Source organism: Centruroides vittatus, unplaced genomic scaffold, assembly GCF_030686945.1.
Source record: "Centruroides vittatus isolate TY-2023 unplaced genomic scaffold, ASM3068694v2 contig_18, whole genome shotgun sequence".
Classification (NCBI taxonomy): Eukaryota; Metazoa; Arthropoda; class Arachnida; order Scorpiones; family Buthidae; genus Centruroides; species Centruroides vittatus.
In genome coordinates this window covers 2379214-2404125 of record NW_027121101.1, presented here as the reverse complement: position 1 = coordinate 2404125, position 24912 = coordinate 2379214, and the positions used below count along the sequence as shown (strand labels likewise).

At 31.0% G+C, this 24912-nt stretch overlaps 1 protein-coding gene across 4 annotated transcripts; it reads right to left on the bottom strand.

Moving 5' to 3' along the window:
* Window positions 1-55: 55 nt before the first annotated feature.
* On the bottom strand, window positions 56-23255 carry LOC136969535 (RNA-binding protein 34-like). 4 transcript variants are annotated; one of them, XM_067263727.1, is made up of 12 exons: window positions 23198-23255; window positions 22176-22375; window positions 21615-21824; window positions 19682-19728; window positions 19346-19436; window positions 19216-19275; window positions 14943-14986; window positions 14786-14869; window positions 14614-14717; window positions 4914-5032; window positions 533-639; window positions 56-276 (listed from the first exon to the last, which is right to left on the bottom strand). In XM_067263727.1, the coding sequence occupies exons 2-12, from the start codon at window positions 22365-22367 to the stop codon at window positions 108-110; spliced, it is 1227 nt and encodes a 408-aa protein (XP_067119828.1). In that variant the 5' UTR covers window positions 22368-22375; window positions 23198-23255; the 3' UTR covers window positions 56-107. The 4 variants fall into 4 exon arrangements, with proteins under 4 accessions (XP_067119828.1, XP_067119831.1, XP_067119830.1 ...); XM_067263730.1 differs by having other exon boundaries at window positions 533-634; XM_067263729.1 differs by lacking the exon at window positions 23198-23255 and adding an exon at window positions 23004-23189.
* Between the last annotated feature and the right edge of the window lie 1657 nt (window positions 23256-24912).

Genomic DNA, 24912 nt, shown 5'->3' with positions numbered 1-24912 from the left:
TAGTGCTTTGTTATTCATAATTAATTCTTAAACTTTTATAAAAACACTAAACAAATATAATATAATATTTTTTAATTTAACTTCACAATCATACAAATGAATAAATCTTAGGACATTTTAGTTCTGGATTGAAGCTTTTGTGCAATTTGCTTCTTTTGTTTTTGCTGAAGTCTAAGTTTAATCATTTTCTTCTTTTTCTTCATTTTCTGTTTTTCCAATGCGGCCATACCCTGAAATTTCCAATTTCTTTCGCTCTTCCGAACAAAAGTTTTATTCCTAAAACAAAAATTACAAATTAAACCTTTCAAACACAAAGTCATTTTTTTATTATTTCTCATACCGCTTTAATGTATTTCAATGTAATAGTTATAATTACATAGTTTTTGTTTGAACTTATTAAAGTTTTAAGTTGAATTTTATAAAACCGAAATAATCATTGAAAAGCCTCGTGTAAAACTTATACAGGCAAATTCAGTAAAAGCATAAATATTCCATTATAAAATAATCCTTCAAATTTTGTTAAACAGTTTACCTTTGAGATTTCTTGTTTTCGTTCTTACTAGCTCTCGAAATTCTCAGAGGTCGTCCCTTTAACTCGTTTCCGTCCATTTTTATCGCTCGATTGGACGAATCTATAGACTGACGAGAGAAATCTTTTCAGCTTCTAATATATTAATACATAAAACAATTTTTTAGTGACATAAGTTTCTTCCCAAAAAGTTAATTCCAAATAATTTATCTTAGCAGGTTTGAACTGTTGAGAATTGTCTATCTTCTTCCACAAATAATTTATTTTTGCTCATTTTTGTTTTCCAATTGTTTTCACACACATGGTCACAAAAGATACACTTAATTGAAATAATTTTTCTTAAATTTGGCCATCTATCATATAGATATTTGTTTGGGTATTTATAAATAAATAAAATAATTTCTTTAGTTTTTAATTTAAACTATTACAATATTTCCAATAATGTGAAAACAGTTACAATAAAACTGATTTACAATAGTACAAATATTCTGTAATTAATACTTTTCCATATGAAATCTGATTAAATATTTAATTTTTCTTCTTAAGGGGCTTGCATCTTCGTGATGATAAGTATATTTTTCATATTCTAATATTTTTATAATTTAAGTGATGAAAGAAATTATATCTACTTTATACAGATTGTCTCAAATTTTTAAAAAGTTCCCAAGATAAAAATTGAAATATGTAAGTAATCAGTTCATTTTTCTAAATTTTTCGTCGGATGGTAAATTTTTTCGGTAAATTAGAAGACACAGTCGTTTCTAAAAAATCTTTTTAGACAATCACCAATTTCTTTCGTGTTCCAGAACAAACTGTTGACGGCCAGACCTTTCTTTTGAGGCTACTTAGCCGTCCAGTTAAAAAAGTTCCTTAAAAAACAAAAAGAGTCCAATTAAAATTTCTAAAATTTTAATTGGACTCTTTTTGTCTAAAAAGATTTTTGTCTTTTCTGTCGTTTCTTAAATCTTTTTAGACAGAAAGAGATCTTTCTGTCTAAAAAGATTTTTTAGAAACGACTGTGTCTTCTAATTTACTGAAAAAATTTACCATCCGACAAAAAATTTAGAAAACTAATATTGTAATAATTCGTCACCAGGGGAAGTACAGGCATCATCTACATTTGACAGCGCTAATTACAAGTGGATATAAAAGACTCGAAAACCCCGAACGAAGAAAGGATGGAATAACTAAGACGTCGTAAGGTTACCACTAATCCAATAGAAATTTTAGAAATTTTAATTGGACTCTTTTTGTTTTTTAAGGAACTTTTTTAACTGGACGGCTAAGTAGCCTCAAAAGAAAGGTCTGGCCGTCAACAGTTTGTTCTGGAACACGAAAGAAATTGGTGATTGTCTAAAAAGATTTTTTAGAAACGACTGTGTCCTCTAATTTACCCAGTTCATTTTTATTAATAATTGAATTATCATCCTTAAAATATAACAAAAGGATTGATAATTTATTGTGAGTGATTGTCACCATTGCAAGGAATTAAATAACTTAACTAATTAACTCTGAAATGGGAAACTGTTGAATTTCCAAACTCAAATTCTTCTCTTAAATGAAAATGTTCAATTAATCAAAACTTATGTAGAACAAAATGTAAATAATTTAAAACATTTAATCATTATTTATATATTGTTGTAGATGATTGTAGAATTTTGTCGGATGGCAATAACTTTCGGGGTGGACGGATCGTGGCAGTGGGTGAAAATGATTACAAAGATCTATGCAAGTTAGGCCCCTGAACTTTCCCACAATGGGTGTAAAAATGCAACTGCAAAGCTTCATTGAGTGATTGATTGCTGGCAGTTCCAGTAGTTGGAGATTACTATAAGAGTACTCTCAAGCAATGTTTATATAATTGTTCTTTCTAGCTGCATAAACAAATGCAATGGTTGCTGTTGCACGTTGCAGAATTCGATAATGTTTTCCTGGTTGCACGGATTGTGTGTGCTGTCTAAATATAAACCGATAATGTTAGAACAATAGCATCACAGTTGATTGTAAATTGCTTTGATCTCATTTCATGTATTATGGTAGAAAAAATTTTTTTATTGTGGTTTTTGTCAAAGCCAAGCTTAGTGCAATTTCTAAAAGAAAATGCACTTTGATTCTTATTACAATGGATGAAATAATAAAATTCCATTCAAATAAGCATCCATATTGGATACAATCATGAAGAAATGAAGATAAATGAAAAGAGCTGTCATAATTAAATTAATGTATGATTTATAACTTTCTGATGCAGTTAATATCAATAGATAAGAAGTTATATTTGCACAGATGCCAAGAATGCTGCCACAGACACATTTCTATGTTGCTATATTGGACACTTTTCATTGGATAGTGCCTACAACCAGCATGATGAAAACAAATTAGTTTCTCTTTTTTTTAATAAAATACAAAAATACAGAAGATACAATCTTCATCTACAGAAACATTTTGTATGTTGCTGGTGATTGTGAAGATGGATATCGAAAGACATGGAGTATCTTCTATATTTTTGTATTTTATTAAAAATGTAAATACTGTTAACCAACTTGAAACAACTAGTTAGTTGTCAGTGCAGTTAAGTTACACTCATGTGTAGTACAGTTCTGAGTTTACTAAATAACTGGAACAGTGAGCTAGCTGCACTAGAAGCTGCATTATTTGCCTGAGATATGAAATATATTTCTGTTATTAAAGTTAACTTTAATAACACGTGTAGCTTGACAAGTCCTCTACTTCTTTTTACCATCTCGTAAAGATTGATTTAAAAGAAATCTGTAAGAAGAACAAATGTTCCCTGCAGGTGAAAAAAAGAGCAACAAATGTGAACATAGCTTTAAGGACCAAACGTGCCTTTCAAAAAGGATAAGAACGTATGTGTAGCTTTCAGACTTTAAGCATTGGAAAATTGTGGGAAATCAGCACTCATGTTGGGTAGAATGTGAGCATTGTATTGGTTGGCCAGACCCAATATTTTGAGGGTCTGGAGCTCCCCAATACCATAAATGAATGGGAGGACAGTCATATGTGCACGGGTGGATCTACATAGTGACTAATATGGCTTAAGCCCTGGGCCCCCCAAAATTGAATTATTATCATAAATTTTTAATACTTTTTTATTAACAATAAGCACTTATTGTATAGTAAAAAATAGTTAATATTAATAATATAATAATAATGATAATTTATAGTATTATTTGTTTTATTTGTAATCAATGTAATGTAATTGATCAGGTCACAAAGTTGCAATTTTAAACCCCAATTTAAAGATTCTTAATCTAACAAGAAATGTGGCCTCGTTGGACTTCAATCAGTCCTAGGCCCTGAAAAACCTAGATCCGCCCCTGTATGTGCATAATAATGATGAGCTAAACAGCCACATCATGGACCCTAATCCAGCAGTGGAGGGCTATCACTCATCAACCAGTATTCTACACCATTTGAAGCAGTGAGGCATCATTCACTGCCTATTACTTCAGTTACCATTGTCTGCATCTGCAATGGTGAAAAGAATGACACTGCATTGTATTTTTAGAAAGTTCCAGTTCAATCTACACTATCGTGACAAACAGAACCATGTTTGGAGACACTACAATGAAAGATTCCCAGAGGCATGCATTTTGTATCACCATATGGGCTTAGCACCAAGTGTTATGGTGTGGGATCACTCTTGTTTCCACCTCATATGCATTGTTAGTACCTTGACCAGCCAGCAATACATCATAGATAGAATATGGAATACATAACTTAATTTAGGTTTTAGTTTTTTAAAATGATAAATTATTGCAAATTATGAAATTATCATCATCATCCATTCCCGCTGATACTCAGAGCGTGTACAGGTCAGCATGGTGAAAAATCAAACTTTTATACTACCATCCACTACTTTTCTCCAAACTCTCCCATCAACAGACAAGTTTTTAGCCAGGAGTAAAGTTAAATTCCTTTCGTCTAAGGCCTGCTTAACACTATCAATCCACCTTGGTCTAGGACATCCCTTTGGTTTTAGCTTCAAATATATGTTTGGCTAACGGCTCTTCTCCCATTCTTTCTAAATGGCCAAACCACCTCAGATTACCTCACTTACTCTCAACTGAAATTATTTATTGTATTAAACTAATAGAAGCCATATTGGGAATTTGAAAAATCAATGAATTATGGAAGTTGATAAATAATAATAGCATCAAGTAGTCATGCTGATTACTATTTAATAGTTTTTCCTATTCATAGCAAAACTATATATTCTATATACTACTAATATTTATTGTTCATCCACTGTAGGAAATTACACAAAAAGATATGAATTGTCTGAAGAATAAATTAAGCAACGAAAAAGTTTTCTAGGTATATCTGGAATTGTCTTTCTGAAGAAAAATTGATAAGTAATTTTTACCTTGAATAAGACATAACCAAAGCCTTTGCCTATACGAGTAGATTTGTCTCTTATGACACGAACATTTACAATTTCTCCACAGGTTTCAAAGAATTTCCATAGCTCTTCATCTGTGATATCTGAAATGTAAATTCTATATTAGAAATGTCTTAAAATAACATTATTCAAAAATTATTGAATAAAAAAATTTAAAAACAAACTATATATGTAATGAATATTTTCTATACATTCATCCATGTATAGTGTACGTTGGAGCACGTGCCCGCCCTTTGTCGTCGAATTGCCCTTTTCTTATTCTCCGAGGAAGCTCTAAGGTTTCATTTTACTTACTCGATGAAACCTTTACTCATTTTTATCACAGAAAATCTTTTACTGATGACAAAATAAAAATATTTGCTATTAACTGAAAATTTGTTCTAGAGGTCCTGATTGTTCAGTTGAGTACTGAGATACCACTGTATTTGGTATAATTTTGATATACACAGTAGCATCAACAGATTAATTAAATGTTTTAATAAAGGGATACCTGTATATATACATATATACGATGCCTTTTTTATAGCTTGTGTCCCGTTTTTATAGTCTGCAGGTGCCACTGATATTGTATCGAAATCTCTCACCCATATTATTTTTTTAATGATTTTTCTAATTTTTCCATTTTAATTTATTACATAACATAAAGACCTTGCAATTATAAGACATAAGCATTCAGATCAAATTTAAAACTCAAAATGCCATTAGATATAAATGGACTGTTCAGAGAGCCGCACGATAAGGATTCTTCATACTCCCATAAGCAATCTAAATATTTCGTAGCTAATCATAATATTAATGAATAATCATATCATTTCCATTCTTTAACATGCTGGCCGATTTCACTGCAATTCTAGCTCATTCATTATATTGTAGATTATCTGTAAGAAAAACAGACGTAGCCAACTCTATGCCTATTTTCCTCGGGGATAATCAAATCCGTCGTCGTATTTATAAATATAACATTCCCACAATCTTAATGAAGCTCCTCTACTGTTGATGTTGAGTATGAACGATTTGGATAATCATTTTGTTGCAGAAATATTTTCAGAAGAAAATATGTAAATAGAATAATATGACTTCCAGTTTGCATCATATATAGTTAATCAGAGCATCCATATCTGATCTCGTCTTTCATCTATCTAACATCTATCTATTCTCAAGATTAAGGAAAGACAGACAGATGGACTGACAACAGTGGAAATTTATTGGTCTACAATTTTTTCAGATTGCAGCCCAAAAAAATGAAACTTTCTAGCTTAAACACTATGGAATAGTAATAAAAATATTTGGGTTGTGAGATCCTTTAAACTTCAGAAGTCTATTGTCAAAGCAGTAAATGTCTCCAAAAATATTTACTTTGTCTATTTGTTTGTATTCTTTGTACATATCCTGATTTTCCTTCCATTCAAGAAGAGAGACAGAGCCTGTTTCTCCTTTTTAAAACTGTAAATGTCCATAAATTTATCAGTTTAAGATTAGTCTATTTCAACACATGATAAATCGGCTTAGATATTCTATTCCTCAAATATTGTTTTACTATAAATATATGCAAATAGTTAAATATTAGTAAGAATTTGCTAATATTTTTTGAAATATTCTGTATAAAATCAGATAAAGAAAAAGTTTTAAACCATTTATTAAAATTTAAAAGCAGTTATTTTGACATTCAGAACTTAAATTCTGGGAGTATTTGTCCTCCTTTTAAGAACAGATTTGTGTAAAAAAATTAAAGTTTTTTCGACACAAAAATTAAAAAAATAGCAAGAAAGCTGTAGAATCAAAGACAAATTTAGGAAAATGGAAAAATTATATAAGTGAATTTACTGTGACTTCATTTAGAAAACAACAGAAAAGATAAGAAACTAAATACATTAAACAACAGATAGAACAAGATAAGTTGGATACATGTCAAAAACTTAGAAATGTTTACTGATTTTCATGTTAATAATCTAGTTATTTAGATATTCTTTATAGAAGTTTGTCTTATTCCTGCTTAGTCCAAACTATATCATAAAACCTTCCACCAGTCTAAATAGAAGATAACACAGGTCTGCAGAAGAAAAATTTTTTTTCCAGCTGCATGGGATATTTTTGCTGAATTATATGTTTTAAAGATCGGAGATTCTAAAAATGACTTCTGTAATCACGTACAGGTTTTTTGCAAAACAAAAACAAATTTTTGATAAAAACTCTTATTTATTACAATGAACTAAATATATTATATTTTCTTACAACTAATGAAAAAATTGTTTCTGATATTTATACACAATTTTAGGTCTACTCTTTATTCTTATGAAACCTTTTCTTCTTCTCTTTGATGCTTCTCCGAACTCGTTTCTGATTTCCTTCTCTGGTTTCTCGATTGAGCATCCAACAGTAATTGGCTAACATACTGACATCCCATTTTCCTTGGTAACGTCTCTCGATATCACGAACATCCTGGTGAAATCTTTCACCTGTTCTTCACTGTAAGCTCCCAATTTTTCGGGAAAATAGTCAATATGGCAGTATAAGAAATGAACTTTTAAGCTCGTCCTGCATCCTTGAGCTTCATACGCTGCCAGCATGCATTGTACAATGGTTTTGTAGTCAGGGTCCTTAGTATTCCCCAAAAACTTATGCACTACATTCTTGAAAGAGTCCCATGCTTCTTTTTCCTTTCCTCCCATTGTTTCCAAAAAGAGGGGATCAGATAAAAGTTTTCTTATGTTGGGGCCAGTGAAAACTCCCTCTTTTAACTTGGCTTCAGACAGTTTCTGGAACTTGGAACACAAATATCTGAAACAATCCCCATCTCTTGGCAGTCATTTGACAAACTGCTTTATGAGCCCCAATTTAATATGAAGAGGTGGTAATAACACTTCTTCTGGGGAACCAATGTCGTATCGATGACGTTTTCTCGCCAGGGGTTAAACTGTCTCATGGTGGCCAGTCAGTTTTTGTCCAGTGCAGCTGTCTCACTCTACTATCTCATAAACAAAGAAAGCATAGATATTTTGTATAACCTCCCTGCTGACCTAACAAACACAGTTAGTATTTTGAAATCTCTGCAAACCATCCATTGATGCTCTTGATATTTGATTTTCTCAAGAATCGTAGCCAAGTCAGCATAGCTTTCTCCCATATGAACCGAGTGTCCCTTAGGAAGAGATGCAAATACATTTCCATTATGCAGCAAGACTGCTTTGAGGCTAGTTTTAGATGAATCAATGAATATGTGCCATTCTGATGAATCATATTCTATTTCAACGCACTTCATGAGCCCATGAACATCATTACAATAAACCAGATTTCCCTCTTTGGAGAAAAACTGAGTAAATTCTCTCTCTCGATGCTTGTACCACGAAAATGAGGTCCCAGATAATAGCAGATAATTTGTTTTTTAGCCTTAATCCTAGCAATTCAGTTGCATCTTTTAAAAGACGCTAAGTCTCTTATTAGGTCATTGAGCTCACTCTGAGAAAAAAGCTGAGGTCCTTCGTCAACAGAAAAATCTGAGCTAGATTCGTCCTGGGAAGCTAATGTGTCCGAGTCCTTTGACTCACTCAGGATGTCATCTAAATTAGAAGGTGGCTGTGGAACTGGTATTTCAGAACCATGGGACACTGGATGAATAGCTGAGTCAAGGTTAGGGTAAAATATTTTCTTTTTATTTTTTGTATTAAATCCTTTAACATCTACCGAACAGAAGTAACAGTCGGTTGTGTGATTTTTCTGTTCACGCCATATCATAGGAATGCCAAAACGAAATGAGTTTTTCTTACCCTTAAACCACAAATGAAGATCTTCCTTGCATCTTCTGCACACCTTATACAAAGCCCATGCTTTGTCTTGATATCCAAGTTTCAATTTGAAATATGCAAAATAAACTTTCTTCACAAACTCAATTATGTTTCTTTGTTGACTTTTCACTGTGTATTCACCACAAACATAACAGAAGCTGTCAGGAGAAATTACACAACCTAAATTTTATGCTAAATACAAACAAAAACTTGAGGGTAACAAAAAGAATTGACAAGATGGAATCTTTTTGGTATTTTTTTTTCATTTTTACCAAGTTGAAATCTATAAGAAAATGTATAAAAATCCTATGCAGTTTTTTACTTGCAGACCTGTGTAATTGGATGAGTTTGCAAAAAGGACAAATATTACATGGGTTTTTTTTTACTTTTCCAACTGTTATATATGAGGGAAAGTACAGTGATCAGTCAAAAAATGACCCACCATGGCTTTTACATTTTTGGACTCAGAAGACCTTGAAATGTGGAGAAATGCAAAAAAAATTGGTGTGTTTTTTATGTATGTATGGATGTTAGTGTGTGGGGGGACACAATTTTGTTCAGCCTGTTTGAAGATTAATAATACCTGTGCTTTTTTAAAAAATTTCAGAAATTTTGCAGGGAGGTTTGTCTATTAAGGGAATTGATGCTATTTAATTTTGATGGTTAAAGGTTGAGGGGTGGAGAGATAAAGGAGGTAGTGTCATATCTCCAGTAGAGTTGGACTTAATGAAGATTTTACTCATTATTAGCATTTAAAATTTTTTTATAAAACCCATCCTTATCTCAAAATTAAGCTTTTTGCCATTTCATAATAAGTAAAAAATTATTTTATTATTAAAAACTTTTAATAACAGATGGTGCCACACATGCAGTTTTAAATGTTGCCAGGAAAATTAAGCAACTTGCTGCTGGATTTTTTTAATCTCTTAAGAAGTAATATAGTTGTTACAGATAGTAATGAATTAGAAATCAAATTTAATATTTAATAATATACAATATAACTCGGGGCTGATGTCAGCAGAGAAACAAAAATATTTCTTAATCATAGACTCTGTTTGAAAATCAGTCAAGAGATGATCACATCTATAGCATCTAAAATCAACTTTCACACTAACACATTCATTTAAATCTTCAATGGATAGAATTTCATTGAAAATGAAGATTCACAGATTCACAATAACTTTCGGCAAAAAGATTTGACATTGTGGATGACAAATTGCAAAACACGTTGCACTGGAAGTTAAAAAAGTAGCTCAATTACGGAGATTTTTTTTAATTCAAGAAAAGTTCTAATACAATTATCAGAATTATTAAAACTTTCCCGTCAAACTTCATCGGCCGTCACTTAAAAATCTTAGCTATCATTTATGCCTCACCTTTGCATTGCTTTCATAGTTAATTGGTAAATGTAACATTTTTAAAACACAAACTACTAGATTTTTGAATAACAAGTGGTCTGACTTTCTTTGAATTGTTCACATTTCATTGCAAACTGTCAAATGTTTAATTTTTCTTGGTCATTACAAGTCTCCCATTGTTTTTAGAATTGATAGCTAGAAGGTAAGTTTGTGGCTTCTGTGGTGCTATTACTAGATCCAAAACAATAGTTGTTTAGAGAGAAAGCTCATTTAAAGAAAAATATAAGCTTTACACAGTCATTTAAAGGATCAAAGATGAAAAAATCAAAATAATAATGTTTCTGTACTGTAAACACTCAATTACACAACCAACACACTTTTCCAGCCTAGAATTGGTTATCTGACAAACATTTGACTCAGACCTCAGACCAAAAATTGCATTCCACTTTTTAAAACAATTGAAAATTCTGCAGTGACCCAAGACAGACTTATAAATTGAGTCAAAAATGTTTGTCATATAATAATCCTCGGCTAGAAAAGTGTGTTGGTTATATAATTGAGAGTTTAAATGTACATTCCAGTTTTTTGAAGTGATCTTTTCTGTATTGTATCAATTTCTAAGAACAACAGTAATTTCTTTTTCAAAAATTAGGTGAATGAGAGAGTCGACTCTTCAACGAAGGTTCCCCCACAGTAAAATAATTAGACTAGCTAAAATCCAATGAAATGCAACTTAGCCAGTTTAGCAAGATATTAACATTGTACCAAATAAATAAATTTACAATATATTTCATTTTAAAAGGATTAAATAATAAATCTTAATGAAAACCTGTGCTATATTTTCAATCGTGCATGTTAAAATTTTATGTTGTGATTATATAATATAAATATTTTGGGTAAAATGCTTATTACAAATATATGAAATTAAGACATTGTAAAAAAGAAAATGACATAAGAAAATTTGCTTGGAAATAATTATTTTTTTTCCACGATAAATAAATATCTGAATACAAACTAGCCGACAGATAAGATTTCATTATTTGATAAAAACAGGATGGTTCTTTATGAATGTACGTGAACCAAAAACATTTAATACTAACACTAGTTACTTTGCCACTTATACTTGTAACCTCACGATTTTGAAATCCACTCATAACAACAACTAAATGTGTCTACCCACATAAGTTCTTCAAAGTGAAAAGCCATAAACCTGATTGACCATTATTGACTGACTATAAACAACTGGGACAGGAAGCTTTATGCTTCCTGTCCCAGTTCTTAAAAGATCTACTTTTGGATTCTCATCTTGTGATGAATGTAAGCATCCAGATCAAATGGAGGTTACATGAGTTTTCAGTTAACATCCATTTTAACATCATAATATTGTATAATTTTCAGGCATTGATCTTGTTATATCCTCAAATCTTATCTTTCAAAACTGTAATGATAGCATTATTTATAAAATTTATTTCTTACTTATATTCAAAAAGAAATAACTGACAAATGGAGAGAAAATGGATATAGAGTAGAAGAATTCCAATTATCCAAGATCCTGCACTATCTGAGGCAAATCCATAAGTGAATATACTATTTTCCTTACACTGTAATTCATAAAAGAAAGTTTAAAATGATGACATGTATTAGAAAATGATTTGTTTCTGTTGTCTTTCATCATTTAACTTCAATGCAAGATAAATCATTTATATTAAAATGTAACTACAATAATGCACATTTTTATTCTTAAAAAAACTATTTTACATATATTAGCTGTATAATGATGTAAAAATTCTTATATATGATTAAATTCACTAGGGTAGTAAAGAGAGGTTTAAAAGTGCTATCATATAAATCTTCTATATTTGTAATGTTTTATCCAGGTTTTTGGTCATTCGAAGCAGCCCAGGTCCAATTAACTTGGAAAATCAGGGTTTTACTGTATTTACAATTTACAGATAAAAAAACAAATATTATAGCTAAAATAATAAAATGAATTTGATGACTAACAATGTATGTTAGAAAATGCTAAAAATATTATTTAGTTATATAGTTAATAAATTCATTATTTAATTTGTTAAGATCCTAAAATCGCGTCACAATTTCGATTATTTACAAAATTGCTATGTTGGGGAATTTCCGAAGTTCAACTGGACCGAGAACACGTGTCGGGCAGTAAACTCGACCAAAGTGAAACACTTGTGCTAAAACAAACATGACACAGTGATGGACGACAGAGGGGAATGTCCACCGAGTGAAAGAGATGCTTTGTCAGGGTGTTCGAGTTGGGATGTACACAATCAAAAAAAAAAAGGGAGAGGAGAGACTTATGATCAAGGACACCTGTTAGATCATGTGAGCCCGGGACCATCTCAGAGGGGGGATAGACAGACACAGAACATCTGGCCAATTGGTCTAGCTAGATGTCCAAGAGAGGGAGCAAACAGTATAAATTATGAGTGTAGTTGTCAATGTTTGGATGCCATTCCTGGCCGGACTTGGTTTTCGTCTTGCTTAGAAGCAAAAGAATGACCAATCGGGAAAAGGAGAGAGGAACCCAAGACCAGGCCTGCCATAAGCGGGCGTGCAAGGCGTGCACCACACGCAGGCAGCACGTCCAGGGGACGGCAAATTGGTATTGCTGGCAAGCTCAGCGTAGGTAGTCATAGTTAAACAGGGGCAGCATAATCAGTATTGCACACGGGCGCTCAAACAGCTAGCGGCGCTGCTGCCCAAGACCAATCAAAAGAGGAAGATTCAAGGGAAAATCGCTTAAAAACCTCTGAACCAAGGTCAGAAGGAGAGAAGACGGAGCTTTCCACCTGCAAGTGTTTGTCGGAACGTCTACCAGCCGCCCACTCCCTACGCCAATGTCCACCACCGATTCTATGGACTCTTCTTCACTGCCCTGGGGCTTCATCATCCCGCACCCGATCATCATCGTCCAGAGCTCCTTGCCCAGTAAACGATCTAGATCGCACCGTGTATTATTCTTTTGTAAGTTCGCTTTAATGTTAAAATAAACGGTTATTGTAAGACACTTGTCATCTTTGCCTCTGCTGCCACCACCACCACCACATACGATCAGTCCCTAGGAAAAGCCTAGGGACTGGTCGCATGATCAATCCTAGGCTTTTCCTGATGTGCAATTAACTTATTGCCCCTAAATGTCGGCAACTTACAAATTTACTAAATAAAATTTGCATCATTCTGAAAAAAAAAAGATACCAAGTAATGTATTTCCAATACAAATTCAATAATGCATATTAAAACATTGTTTAGTGTCTGACATAATAATTTAAATACATAAAGTCATGCAATAAAAGTCAATAGAAGCATTTAAATGTTAGGATATTAACACAAATGAGAATTTAATTATGGCAGACATTTTTTTCATGGATAATAAAATTAATTAATTCTATTTCAGAGTATTTCAATTTACACGAATCTCTCAGTGGACGTTTACTTAGAAAAAATATTTCTTAAATCAAATGATTTAACCATTAGTCTGTGGGTATGTCTATTAAACTTTTACATACAAAAAGAAATTTATGTTCACTGTAGCTTGGATTACTCTTGTATTGGATTGAAATTTTCAATTTAAATATCATTTTAAGAAGTTATTATATGCACTGTTACATGAAATAATAAGTCATGATACAAACATATAAAGTTGTTAATATCTCAAGAATGTAAATCCAGTTTTGCATGAATACTCTAATTTTTCAATTTCAGCAAAAAATCTCTACTTTTTATTTATCTTTACTTGTCTGATATTCTCAAAAATTTGTTTATCTATTGATTTTCATTTTAGTAATCAAATTTTATAATGTCTTTTTTATTGCTGAATATGAATTATCGAAATTTAATTATCTGAAGTGGTATTAGCACTCCGATAACATTGATACACACATACATTTAAGGATGAACATAATTGCTAGTGGTGAGAGCAACAAAAAGTCTTGGTGACGAGTACTGCATGACAGTTTAAGGTGGACATATTCCATACTAACAGAAGTCTCTACCTGGGTATTGGTAAGCACTTTCCGTCAGTTCTTCACCTAAGTCTAACTGCCGTATGTATGTTTTTCACCAAAGACTTACTGTTGTTTCTTTATTTGCAAATTTATCAGGTTATATTAAGGCTAATTAAATAATTATATATCAAGCAATTTGGATAGAGGTAAGTCGTTAGGCTGCCGTATCACGATAAAAATTAATTTAATTCTAATTATTAAACTTAACTTTAGAATATTGTGGAAGAAAAGATTGGCCCAGAGCAGGACTTAAGCAGGAGTTGCTTACCATGCAATACTGATTGAATCAAGTTGATGTATATATTATCAAACTTGTTTTTATTACTTAATTTTATAATAGTTAAGTTTTTATGGTTTATTAATCCATAAAATGAAGTTGGAATAATTTTTTTGCACACCGATTATGTATTAAATATAATCTATGATAAAAATTAAAATAGCCACCTTTTGAGAAAATAATAATAAATCAAATTTCTGAATACAAGCACTTAACTGTATGGAAGATTTCCAACAAATATGGTCTTTCTGTAGTCATGCTGTTGATTATTGTTAACTCTATCTACTCTTATATGATTATCTTGAATTTTAGTTCCATTTCTAAAATAAAAATATAGTATTTTACTATGAATATTTCCAAAACTTCAAACTATAAATAAACATCTTACAGTTTTAATGAATCCATAGCCATGTGTTCTGTTTTAAAAACAATGTAAGCATTATAACTTGTAATGTCAGGATGATATAAGTTTCTGTTGAAATTTTTAAAATAAAATATATATTAATTTATTGCAATAGAAATTAATACATTTTATCAGTACTTACTTTATAACTGCAACTTTTTTAGGTAAAGTGGGTTTAATTGGTGCCTGTTCAATATAGAAAAATTACTTTTTATACTTAATGAACTCTTTTATATATGTTATTCTTTGTTTATTCTAAGATAATTTATATGTAAAACAAAGTTAATCTAACATTAACAAAGAATTTCTTTCAGTAAAGATATTTACATGTTTTCAAATCAAGTCAAACCAGAGATTTTTAATAACAAAAAATTTCAATACAATCACCACAAATTACTGGTGTATAATTCAACAAATAAATAAGTAATTACCGAAAACCAGCATTCATTTTCTTCAAAACGAACGTTTTCTTCCATTTTTAACAGTCATCATCAGGTTCCATTCATTGGAATGCTTGTAAGAGAACAACCATTCCAAAAATTTGAAAATCGCACATCTTGAAGTTATGCACATGCTCAATATAGCGCTTTAACAAATTAGTCCTCAAACTGGTTTCCTATTTTAAAAAAATTCTATATTTATATAAATTATGCAGACAAACTCGATGTCGATCTATTTTACGTCAAAATACGCCCTCCGTGCAGTCGCCAACGAGTCCATTTCTTTAAAATTGATGGCTGTTCCTCTCTTGAATGCTTTAAACATCAAATTTTTTTCAAAATAGGAAACCAGTTTGAGGACTAATTTGTTAAATCACTACATTGAGTATGTGCATAACTTCAAGATGTGTGATTTTCAAATTTTTGGAATGGGCGTTCTCTTACAAGCATTCCAATGAATGGAACCTGATGATGACCTTTAAAAACGGAAGAAAATGTTTGTTTTGAAGAGAATTAATGCTGGTTTTCGGTAATTACTTATTTATTTATTAAAAAATTTCAATTTATTTAATATAAAGAACAATAAGAATTCAAATAATAAAATTAATTTAAATTATAATTTAATATTTCATGACTCCATATATAAAGAGATGAAATATTTTTTTTAAAATGTAATACAAATATGAAAATAATAGAAATACACAAACTAACTTTCAATTAAATAATAGTACGTGGCCAGTTAATAAGAATACCGGATTTATTTGATTATAAGCCAACCCCAGGAAATTAATAAATTTTCAGTTTTTTTTAATTTTTGTTTTCAATCAAGTGTAAGGAATAAATTTTCCACCATTTAATTGTTCAGTTGTTGTCATTAGATGATTCAGATTCATTGTCATTTAATTCTTTGTCACTGTCTTTGTATAAAACATCATCTGTGCCGTCAAGCACATTCGAGGTTGAACTTTTTAAACAAACGACAGCTTCTTTAATGTGTGTGTACAAAATTTGCGGCTTCTGGCGACATTTTTCTGAACTTTTGACTATGTCGATAAAGGGCAGCACCTACTTTACCGACTATATTAATGATAGCAATTCTAAGCCGAGGGATATTTTTTGAACCACAAAAAATTAAAAAAATATCGGCTTGCAATCGGGTAAATATGATAGTGTTACTTCCACAAATCAGATAGGTAAAACAGTCTGAGGTTTTATTTTCACAAGAATATATTGCTACAACTGTAAAATAGCACATAGTTTATATTTGTAAGTAGAAAAAGTAGCATCTTCTGCACATTCTATACCTTTGCTATTATACTCTCACCTTTCAGAAATAAAAACTGATGCAATACTTAACGAGTGCCTGCCCAACAGTCTCGCGAATATTATAAAAGAATTGTTTCTGTCAGAAAAATAAAAGGCTGGAATTACAAGGGATGGTTTCAAAGTTCAGAGGAATACTATCCAATCATTATGTACCAGGTTGAGAGTCTGTGTCGACATCTCCCACACTCCGAAAAGTTTCGAATTGTTGCCCAAAGACAAGGGAAGACCAATCGGTATTCATTATTTTACATTGCTTCTTCTTGTGTTTGTTTTCCAAACATAAAAAATCTTTTGTGAAAGTGTTTGTTATTCAATCACCCACTGTATTTTGAAAGATAAATACTGAAATAAGTAGGTTTTCATAAATTACTGACAAATTTATTAATATTTTTTAAACTTTTCTCATACTGATCACTTAAGAAAATTCAAAATAAACTTCCACAGATTAAACATGCATTTCTAACATTAATTTGTTAATTATTTTTCCAAAAAAATCATATGTAATGATTATAATCATTACATATGATTTATTAATATAAAATTATTGTCAAAATAAATATAAGCAAAGCTTCTAAACACTAGATATTGATTCGGATCACATGAAATCATTCTAATTAAAAAAAACCTTACAACTGATTATACCAGATGATTGTAAGTAAAGTACTTCTATTCAATACTGCCTAGAGATATTTAGCAATCCAAATGCATCTAAATTTGGTATGATGAAAATTCAGGACATGCAGAAGACATTTCCATAAAAAAATTTTAGTACCAAAACTCGCCACTATGGCATTTTTGGCACTGTAGGCCACGTGATATTTGGTATGGGGATATTTAAAAAGTGTGGATTACCGAGAACACGTTGCAAATTTGGCAGCCTTGAAAGACAGTATCACACTGTGTTTGAGAAGCATCACTGAGAATCAGTTATATTAGACATCATACTCATTGTCACCTTCAGAATGGAGACATTGAATAGTATCCTCTGAACTGTTAAGGTTTCAGTATAGCATGAATGTCTTGTACAAATAAAATGTTTGTTGCTTGTAATGCCAAAAGTACTATAATGATAAGTTTTGTTACCAAATTTTTTTTAACAGAAATGTCTTTGGCATATCCTGAAATGTCACCATATCAGATTTGGTTGCATTTAGACTGCTAAATATTTCTGCAGATAGTATTGAATAGGAGTACTCTAATTACAATCACCAAGTGCATTTATTTTCTCACATAAAATATCAATACTTCGTAAGTTCATTATCAACTCTACAATCAGTAGTTTAATAATGTATATTTTAAACTTACTGAACCTATTTCAATCAATTTTTACTTTCCTGACTGTGTTATATGTCAGTGGTCGACAACCTTTCTGGCCTCACGGACCACTATCGTGAATTTTTTTAAACGATACAAAGTCTGTAGTATAATAATGATCATAAAAGTTTAATTTTACTATATTAATATGAAACTCGTGTGTTTAATTATGACAAATTAATGCAAGCCTAAAATTCATTGCTGCTTGTTTAAAATAAGTTTATGGGTTCTTAGCGATTTTCCACAAAGGATGACAATCGCACTCTCAATATTGTTTATTGTTCATTATTTATTGATAACAGTCACTTTGTATTTGGTTTCAGATTCAAATAAAAACCTCCAAAGAGTGAAAAAAAGCAACTAAGCATTTTGCATTTCTTTTGTAATACTTCGCGTAACCTTCAGTTGAACAATGTCCAAATTTCTCTACAGACCACCCAAATTTTCTCGCGTTGCGGACCGTTGTTATATATAACAGAGCCAGGAAAGTAAAAATTGATTGAATAGTTGAAATTGTTAAATATAACAGAGGAAAAGTATGGCAATTGGTCAAAAACTGACCCCTCTCTAGATTTTTACATTTTTGGACTGAGGACACCTTGAAATGTTGAAAAACAGAAAAAAAATTTGAGGATTTTCTTCTCTGTGTTTGGTGTGTGGCTTGCTTTTGTTCACCCTCTTTGAAGCTTAATAATTCCTGTGCTTTTCATCAAAAATTTCTGAAATTTTGCAGTGAAGTTTGTGTATTAGGGAGATTGATGCTATTAAATTTTGGTGGTTAAAGGTTGATGGAGTAGGGAGATAAACAGGGGTCATGTGTCATATCTCCAGTAAGGTCAGACTTAATGATGATTTTACTTGTTATTAGCATCTACAATTTTTTATAAAGCCCATCCCTATCTCAAAATTAAAGCTTTTGTCATTTTATAATAATTAAAAATATCATAACAAATGGCACCACATATGCAATTTTAAATGTTGTGGGAAAGTTAAGTAACATGATTGCTGGATTTTTATATTTACTTTTTTTATGTTCTATTCATGATAACACAAATAAAAAATTTTAGGAATTTTCATTTTAAAAACGGAATATTGTAGATTAATTCACAAGAAGTAAATTTTTTTTTGTATTATAAACTTTGAAATGTTTGAGGGTAATATTTCAGTTAGTGATACATTGAAATGAAATATATCATATGTATAATAATAATAATAATAATTAGTTATACTCGATTCATATTTATTATACCTCAATATTAATTTCAAAACAAATTAAATATTTATTTTAATAATTTTTAAGATAAAAAAAAATTAAGAAATTGAAAAAATACTCACTGCACTACGTATCCTAATGCTTTCTATGACACCAAAAGACTTGAAGATATTTTTTATTTCCTAGAGAACATTATTAGTAAGTTTATGAAAGTAAAACTTTTAATATTAATTAAAATGTTTATAATTTTACCTCTTTGTTAAACGTTACGGGAAGATTGCCAACAAAAACTGTCCTCTTGTCTTTATCATAGTCTTCAGATGTTTTCTGATATTTCTTTCTTCTGAGTTTATAATACATGTCATATTAAAAGGATTATAAATATTTCTAAATAGCATATACCGTATTTTACGGACTATAAGACGCTACAGACTATAAGACGCACTTTAATTTTTAAGCAATTTTTTTAAAAAAAATACCTATAAGACGCTACGGACTATAAGACGCACCTGAATTTTGGAGGCAATTTTTCGAAGAAAAAAGTGCGTCTTATAGTCCGTAAAATACGGTAATATATTTTGGTCTTACTTGTTTTTATCCTTTTGTTTTGGCATATTGCTTGAATTTTCCTCTACCTGAGCATAAAAATAAGAAAATAAATTATTTTTTCTATTATGAAATTTGATTCATGCTTTTGTAAAGTGTTTTTAAACAATTGTTCAAATCACATTTTTTCAAATATTAAGTATTTTCAATTCTATTTCTATTGTATATTATTATTGGATAAGAACAAAAATCTAAAAATAACTTACTACTTATGTACAGTACCATTGTTATAGACTACAGAAATAAACTACTTTTTTCATGCAAAAACATTAATAAAGAAACTTTTTCAATTGGAATGTATGGCTAAATTTGAAATTAAGAAAATAGATCAACATCAAAAATAAGAATTGCTATAAACCAACAAACTACATTACAAAATCCTAATTCGAGTAATGATTATTTAATCAGATTCCCTGAAAAATGTATATTAAGTTGTTAAAAGGTTAGAAATAAACTTTACAGTCCCTAGCAGATCCAAAACTATTTAATTTTTTAAGTATTTACTCTTTAAACAAACTGAATGAATTTTAATGAAAACACATAATTGTACTTTATTCATTATTAAAAAACTAATAAATTGCTTATCTATAATAACATATAAAACTAACTCAATAATTTAACCAATCAAACAGCCAGATTCTTTATACTTAAGGCAAGTTAACTGCTAAGTAATTTTGCTAGAGTTAGGTGGTTAAGCTGCCATCTGTTGTTAAATTTAATAATTAGAAACAAATAAGTGTAATTTAGAATATTCTAGAGCAGCAATTCTCAACCTTCATAGCTCCACGACCCCCAAATAGTAAATATAAATAAAATTAATATTTCGTGACCTCCACCCAAAGGAATAATAACAGTAAGCCTTTGACTGTAATTTTAAATGAAAAATAAATGCAACCATCACATTAATTTCTTTTCTTTACATGTGTACTTATTGTAAGTAAAATGTTTATAAGTTTATAATAAATGATTTTATTATTGTTTTGCAACCCCCGTTTAATATCACTGCGACCCCCAGGTTGAGAAATGCTGTTCTAGAGAAAAAGATCAGCCAGAGTGGAACTCAAATCCTCAACTCCTATTTACTGTGCAGGTGAGTACCAGTTATGCTACCTAGACCTCTGTTCTATTTCTGCTTCCAGACTAATTAATTAATTTACATATAGCCATACTTCATTCATAGCACTGACTTGGGATGACTTAATGCCCATGACCCTCCATAGCTCTCAGCCAACTTACACTTTTATCTGGCATGGTATACTTACATATAATAACATACATAATCAATCCAAACTGCTTACTAATTAATTAGCCTTAAGTAATCTTATAAAGCCTCTGGTTGTTCATTTGGTGTTTGAATAATCTATTTTATTTTATTTTTCAATATAATACAACTCAAAGCCCAATGATATATATATTAATAAACCAACAAATGCCTAAATAATCGGGCTACTATACGCTTACCTCTATACCAAATTCGTTCGTATTTATTAATTAATTATAGCCATTTAGTAGCTCGATTATTTAGGCATTTGTTGGTTTATTAATATTATTTCTTTTCTTTGATCTATGAAGATCGAGTCTTGAGATGAAATATAATTAAATTAAATTATATTTTTATTTTATTTATAAACACTGTAAAGTAAAGAAAGATGTTATCCATCAAATTATCATAAGGTTTTAAACAATTTACATTTACTTATAATTAAAGAAATGATAAAAAAAACTATCAGCATTTATCCTAGCTGAATATAATAAAAATGCAGATAATTTCAGAAGAATAAAAAGAGAACAATTTGATTTTGTTGAATGTAGTAATCTGACAATTATCAAATAATAAAAATTCTTTTCTATTTAATAACTAATACATTATGGAAAACGAAAAATATACTAAAAGTCAATATGTAATAGTTTTTACCTTTTGAAAATGAACAGATTGTTTCTTTTGTTTTTTTGACTTAAGATGTGTTTCATTTCCATCCTCTATCAATTCATTGTCCACATTAAAAATTTCTATTTCACTATTTTGATCTTTCTTTTGTTTCTTATTTGACTTTTTGTTGTAGGTTATTTTTTCTTGTGCTATTTGTTCAGACTCATCTTTGACATTATATTTAATTTCTCTGAACTGAAAACACAAACAAAAAAAATTACTTGCAAGCAAAATTTTAGTATAAATTACATTACAGATACAGCAAATCTTTATTCTTGGACATTTATAATAATGCAATATCAACATTAACACAAGTACAATTATCAGTATCTTGAGATGTTTATTATTGTTCTAAGAGAAATTAAAATTATTTGCATTCTTTTATTATATTTTATTAATTCTTAGGGTGCAAATTTTCCGAGCGAGCGAGAATACGCAGCAAGAAGCGGTGACGACGTTTCACGCTCTCGTCTGTGTGGTCATAATAAAAGAGAGCGAGAAACGGCATCACTTCTCGCTCACTCGCGTCTGCAATCACACTCTTACTCGAGGAGGCAACTCCAATGGTATAAAATCTTCACTTTCTGTTTCAAATATTCTCTTAGGCTGATATGTTTCATCTGTACGACATTTCTTCTTTGTTTTCTTCCTTTTCTTTACATTTTCTTCCTCAAATTGTATATCCTCCGAGTTAGTTCTATTTAGGAATGCAGTTAACAGACCAATTTTATATTCCATTTTTTAACCTATATGGAAAAAGGTATAATTTAACTTTATTTGTATGTATGTATATATATACAGGTAGGCCTCCTACAACGCGGTAGATACGTTCCTTGAAAATACCGCGTTGTGGGAAATCGCGTTATAGGAGACACCAACTTAATACAAAAACTGGGATTCGGTTCTAAAAAGAGAAAAACTGCCTTTTATGGTGTAACATTTTCATCTTTTTTAAATTTATGTACATAAAAAGCTTAAATAAAATTCAACGTCATATAAAAACTAAAAAGATTACGATTTCAAGTCAAAATCAAAAAGAAACATAACGTTATGCCCACAAACTCAGTCCTCATCGTCACTTATAGTTGTTCGAGAATGTTTGACTGGCCTTATTTCAAGATCTGAGCTTGTTCCATCGAGATCCACTGCACTTACGTGATCAGTTGCGATTTTTCTGTTATGTGAAGGATAATTCGTTTCTAAATACCCTAAACCGAGTTGTAAAAGTACCGCGTTGTAAGAAAATTTCCGCATTTTTCGAACCGTGTTGGAGCGAAAACGCGTTGTAAAGGTACCGCGTTGTAGGAAGCCTACCTGTATATATTATATATATGTACTGTATATATACACAATTTACATAAAAGTAACCATTACAAAAACTTATCGAATGGTTCTCATCATTTACATGATAAACTAATCAAATGAATATTAAGAATGGACACTGTAAAAATACGTAATTGTATCGTCTAATGCTTCACAAAATCTGTTTCAATATTATATTTATGCTACGATTCGAATAACGTAGTTAAATAAACTAATTATAAGTAAACAATTTGATTTGAACATACTGTGAATCACGTGTAACAAATGACAACACTGACTTCTCTCCACCTAGCGGAGAAAATTTTTTATGAATAAAGAAAATTTAAATAGAAATTAAAATTGCTTAAAATATATCCATTTACGGTTAATTTTACTGACTATTATAATATTTAAATAGTTTAATGTAAAATTTATTCTAGTAATTTTTAGAATTGATATTTATCAATTTTCCATTTTTTTACATCCTTTGGGCACTGAGTCTTTTTTGCATCCGCATTGTAAGTCTGGTCAAACTCACAATGCGGTTAGCAAGTGACAAGAGATTGGCCCGATGTTTCCGGATCTATCCATTGGTGCAAATTCCTGATCAGACTCGGATGCTGGTCAAATGGCGATTAAGGCGTTATCCTACCACGCTGGGTACTCCCGGGATCGAATCCGAGCGGTCAAAAAATTTCAGGAATTTTTCGAGACTGATCTGTCCGGATATGTTGGGCCCCGTCCCTCACCATTTGATTATACCGTTGTGGGCCTAGTCGAACAGACGATGGGTTTGATGAAAAGGCCTTCTTAGTGATCACAAGAGTACTGTATAACAAAGAACATACCCGGATGCAAATGCGGGCTTTCCGAAGCTGGTGTCTTTTACCGCCTCGGCCATCTTGCTAGATCGATTGTTGCTCTCTAATTTTTATCTTGCAGTTTGATAAACATACCCACCCATCCGACCATGTTCACAAAAACGTTACGTAATGCTAAGGTTTCAACTATGGGTAACAGAATGATTAATTTTCTTTTCTAGTGTTGCTTAGCGAACCATATTGTCAATGCTTTGTACGTTATACACATAATTAAAAAAGTAATATTAGGTTCGGTACTCTACGCTATGTATTATTTTTTTAGTACAATTAAGGAGATGAATCGAAGATTAAATAATTCAGGGAGTGGGTATGTGCGACAGCGTTACGGAGCGTTATAAAATAGCATTATGGAAATGGGATGACAATTGAAAATTAAAATAACGTTACGTATTATAAATGTAATTGATTTAAATAATAACTTAGGAAACTTTATTGTCATTAATTTGGTCCATGGCCAGATCCACAAGATGCTACGAGGGCTTAAACCCTCCTCATTGACACAAAAATTAAAAATTTATTTATTCGAATTTCAAAACATTTTATTAATTTATCCTAACGCTTCAACGGGTGTATATAGATATTAAAATGTAATTTTATCTGTAGTGGTAAATTGTGATTTTATTAAATGCATTTATGTAAATTACAGACACTAAGTAAAACAACTGATGAGGGAGTTTTGGTCTTTTTTTTTTTAACTCTTTCCGCCTGTGGGCACTAAGAGGGCCTCTTTTAGTAGGCCCATTATGGGTTCGGCCAGGCCCACAATGGGGCGGCCGGGTGGTGAGGGACGGGGCCCGACGTATCCGAACGGACCACCCCCGAAAAATTCCTGGGGATTATTCGACCCGTTTGGATTCGATGCCGGGTCCCCCAGAGCGGTAGGCTGCCACCTTTACCGCTCGGCCATCCGGCCGTCTATCGTGCCTATGTTAATAAAAAGTACTTATTTATTATTTAAATATTTTTAATTTTTGAGTTAGTTTCCTTTTGTGTTCTTTTGGATTCGCCACTGCTTTGATCTGTATATTTCGTACAAGAGAAGCGTATTTTTACGTACTGTACTTGTACGTAGAAAACCATTTATAGTGTCTTCCGATCTT

Bases quoted from the DNA above. Each gene is read 5' to 3' on its own strand.
- LOC136969535 (XM_067263727.1), bottom strand. From the start codon at position 22,367: ATGGAATATAAAATTGGTCTGTTAACTGCATTCCTAAATAGAACTAAC. The intron at 21,825-22,175 runs GTAAGAGTGTGA...TTGTGTTTTCAG, and splicing joins CATTGGAGTTGCCTCCTCGA to TTCAGAGAAATTAAATATAA. The intron at 19,729-21,614 runs GTAAAAACTATT...TTTTATGCTCAG, and splicing joins AATCTGTTCATTTTCAAAAG to GTAGAGGAAAATTCAAGCAA.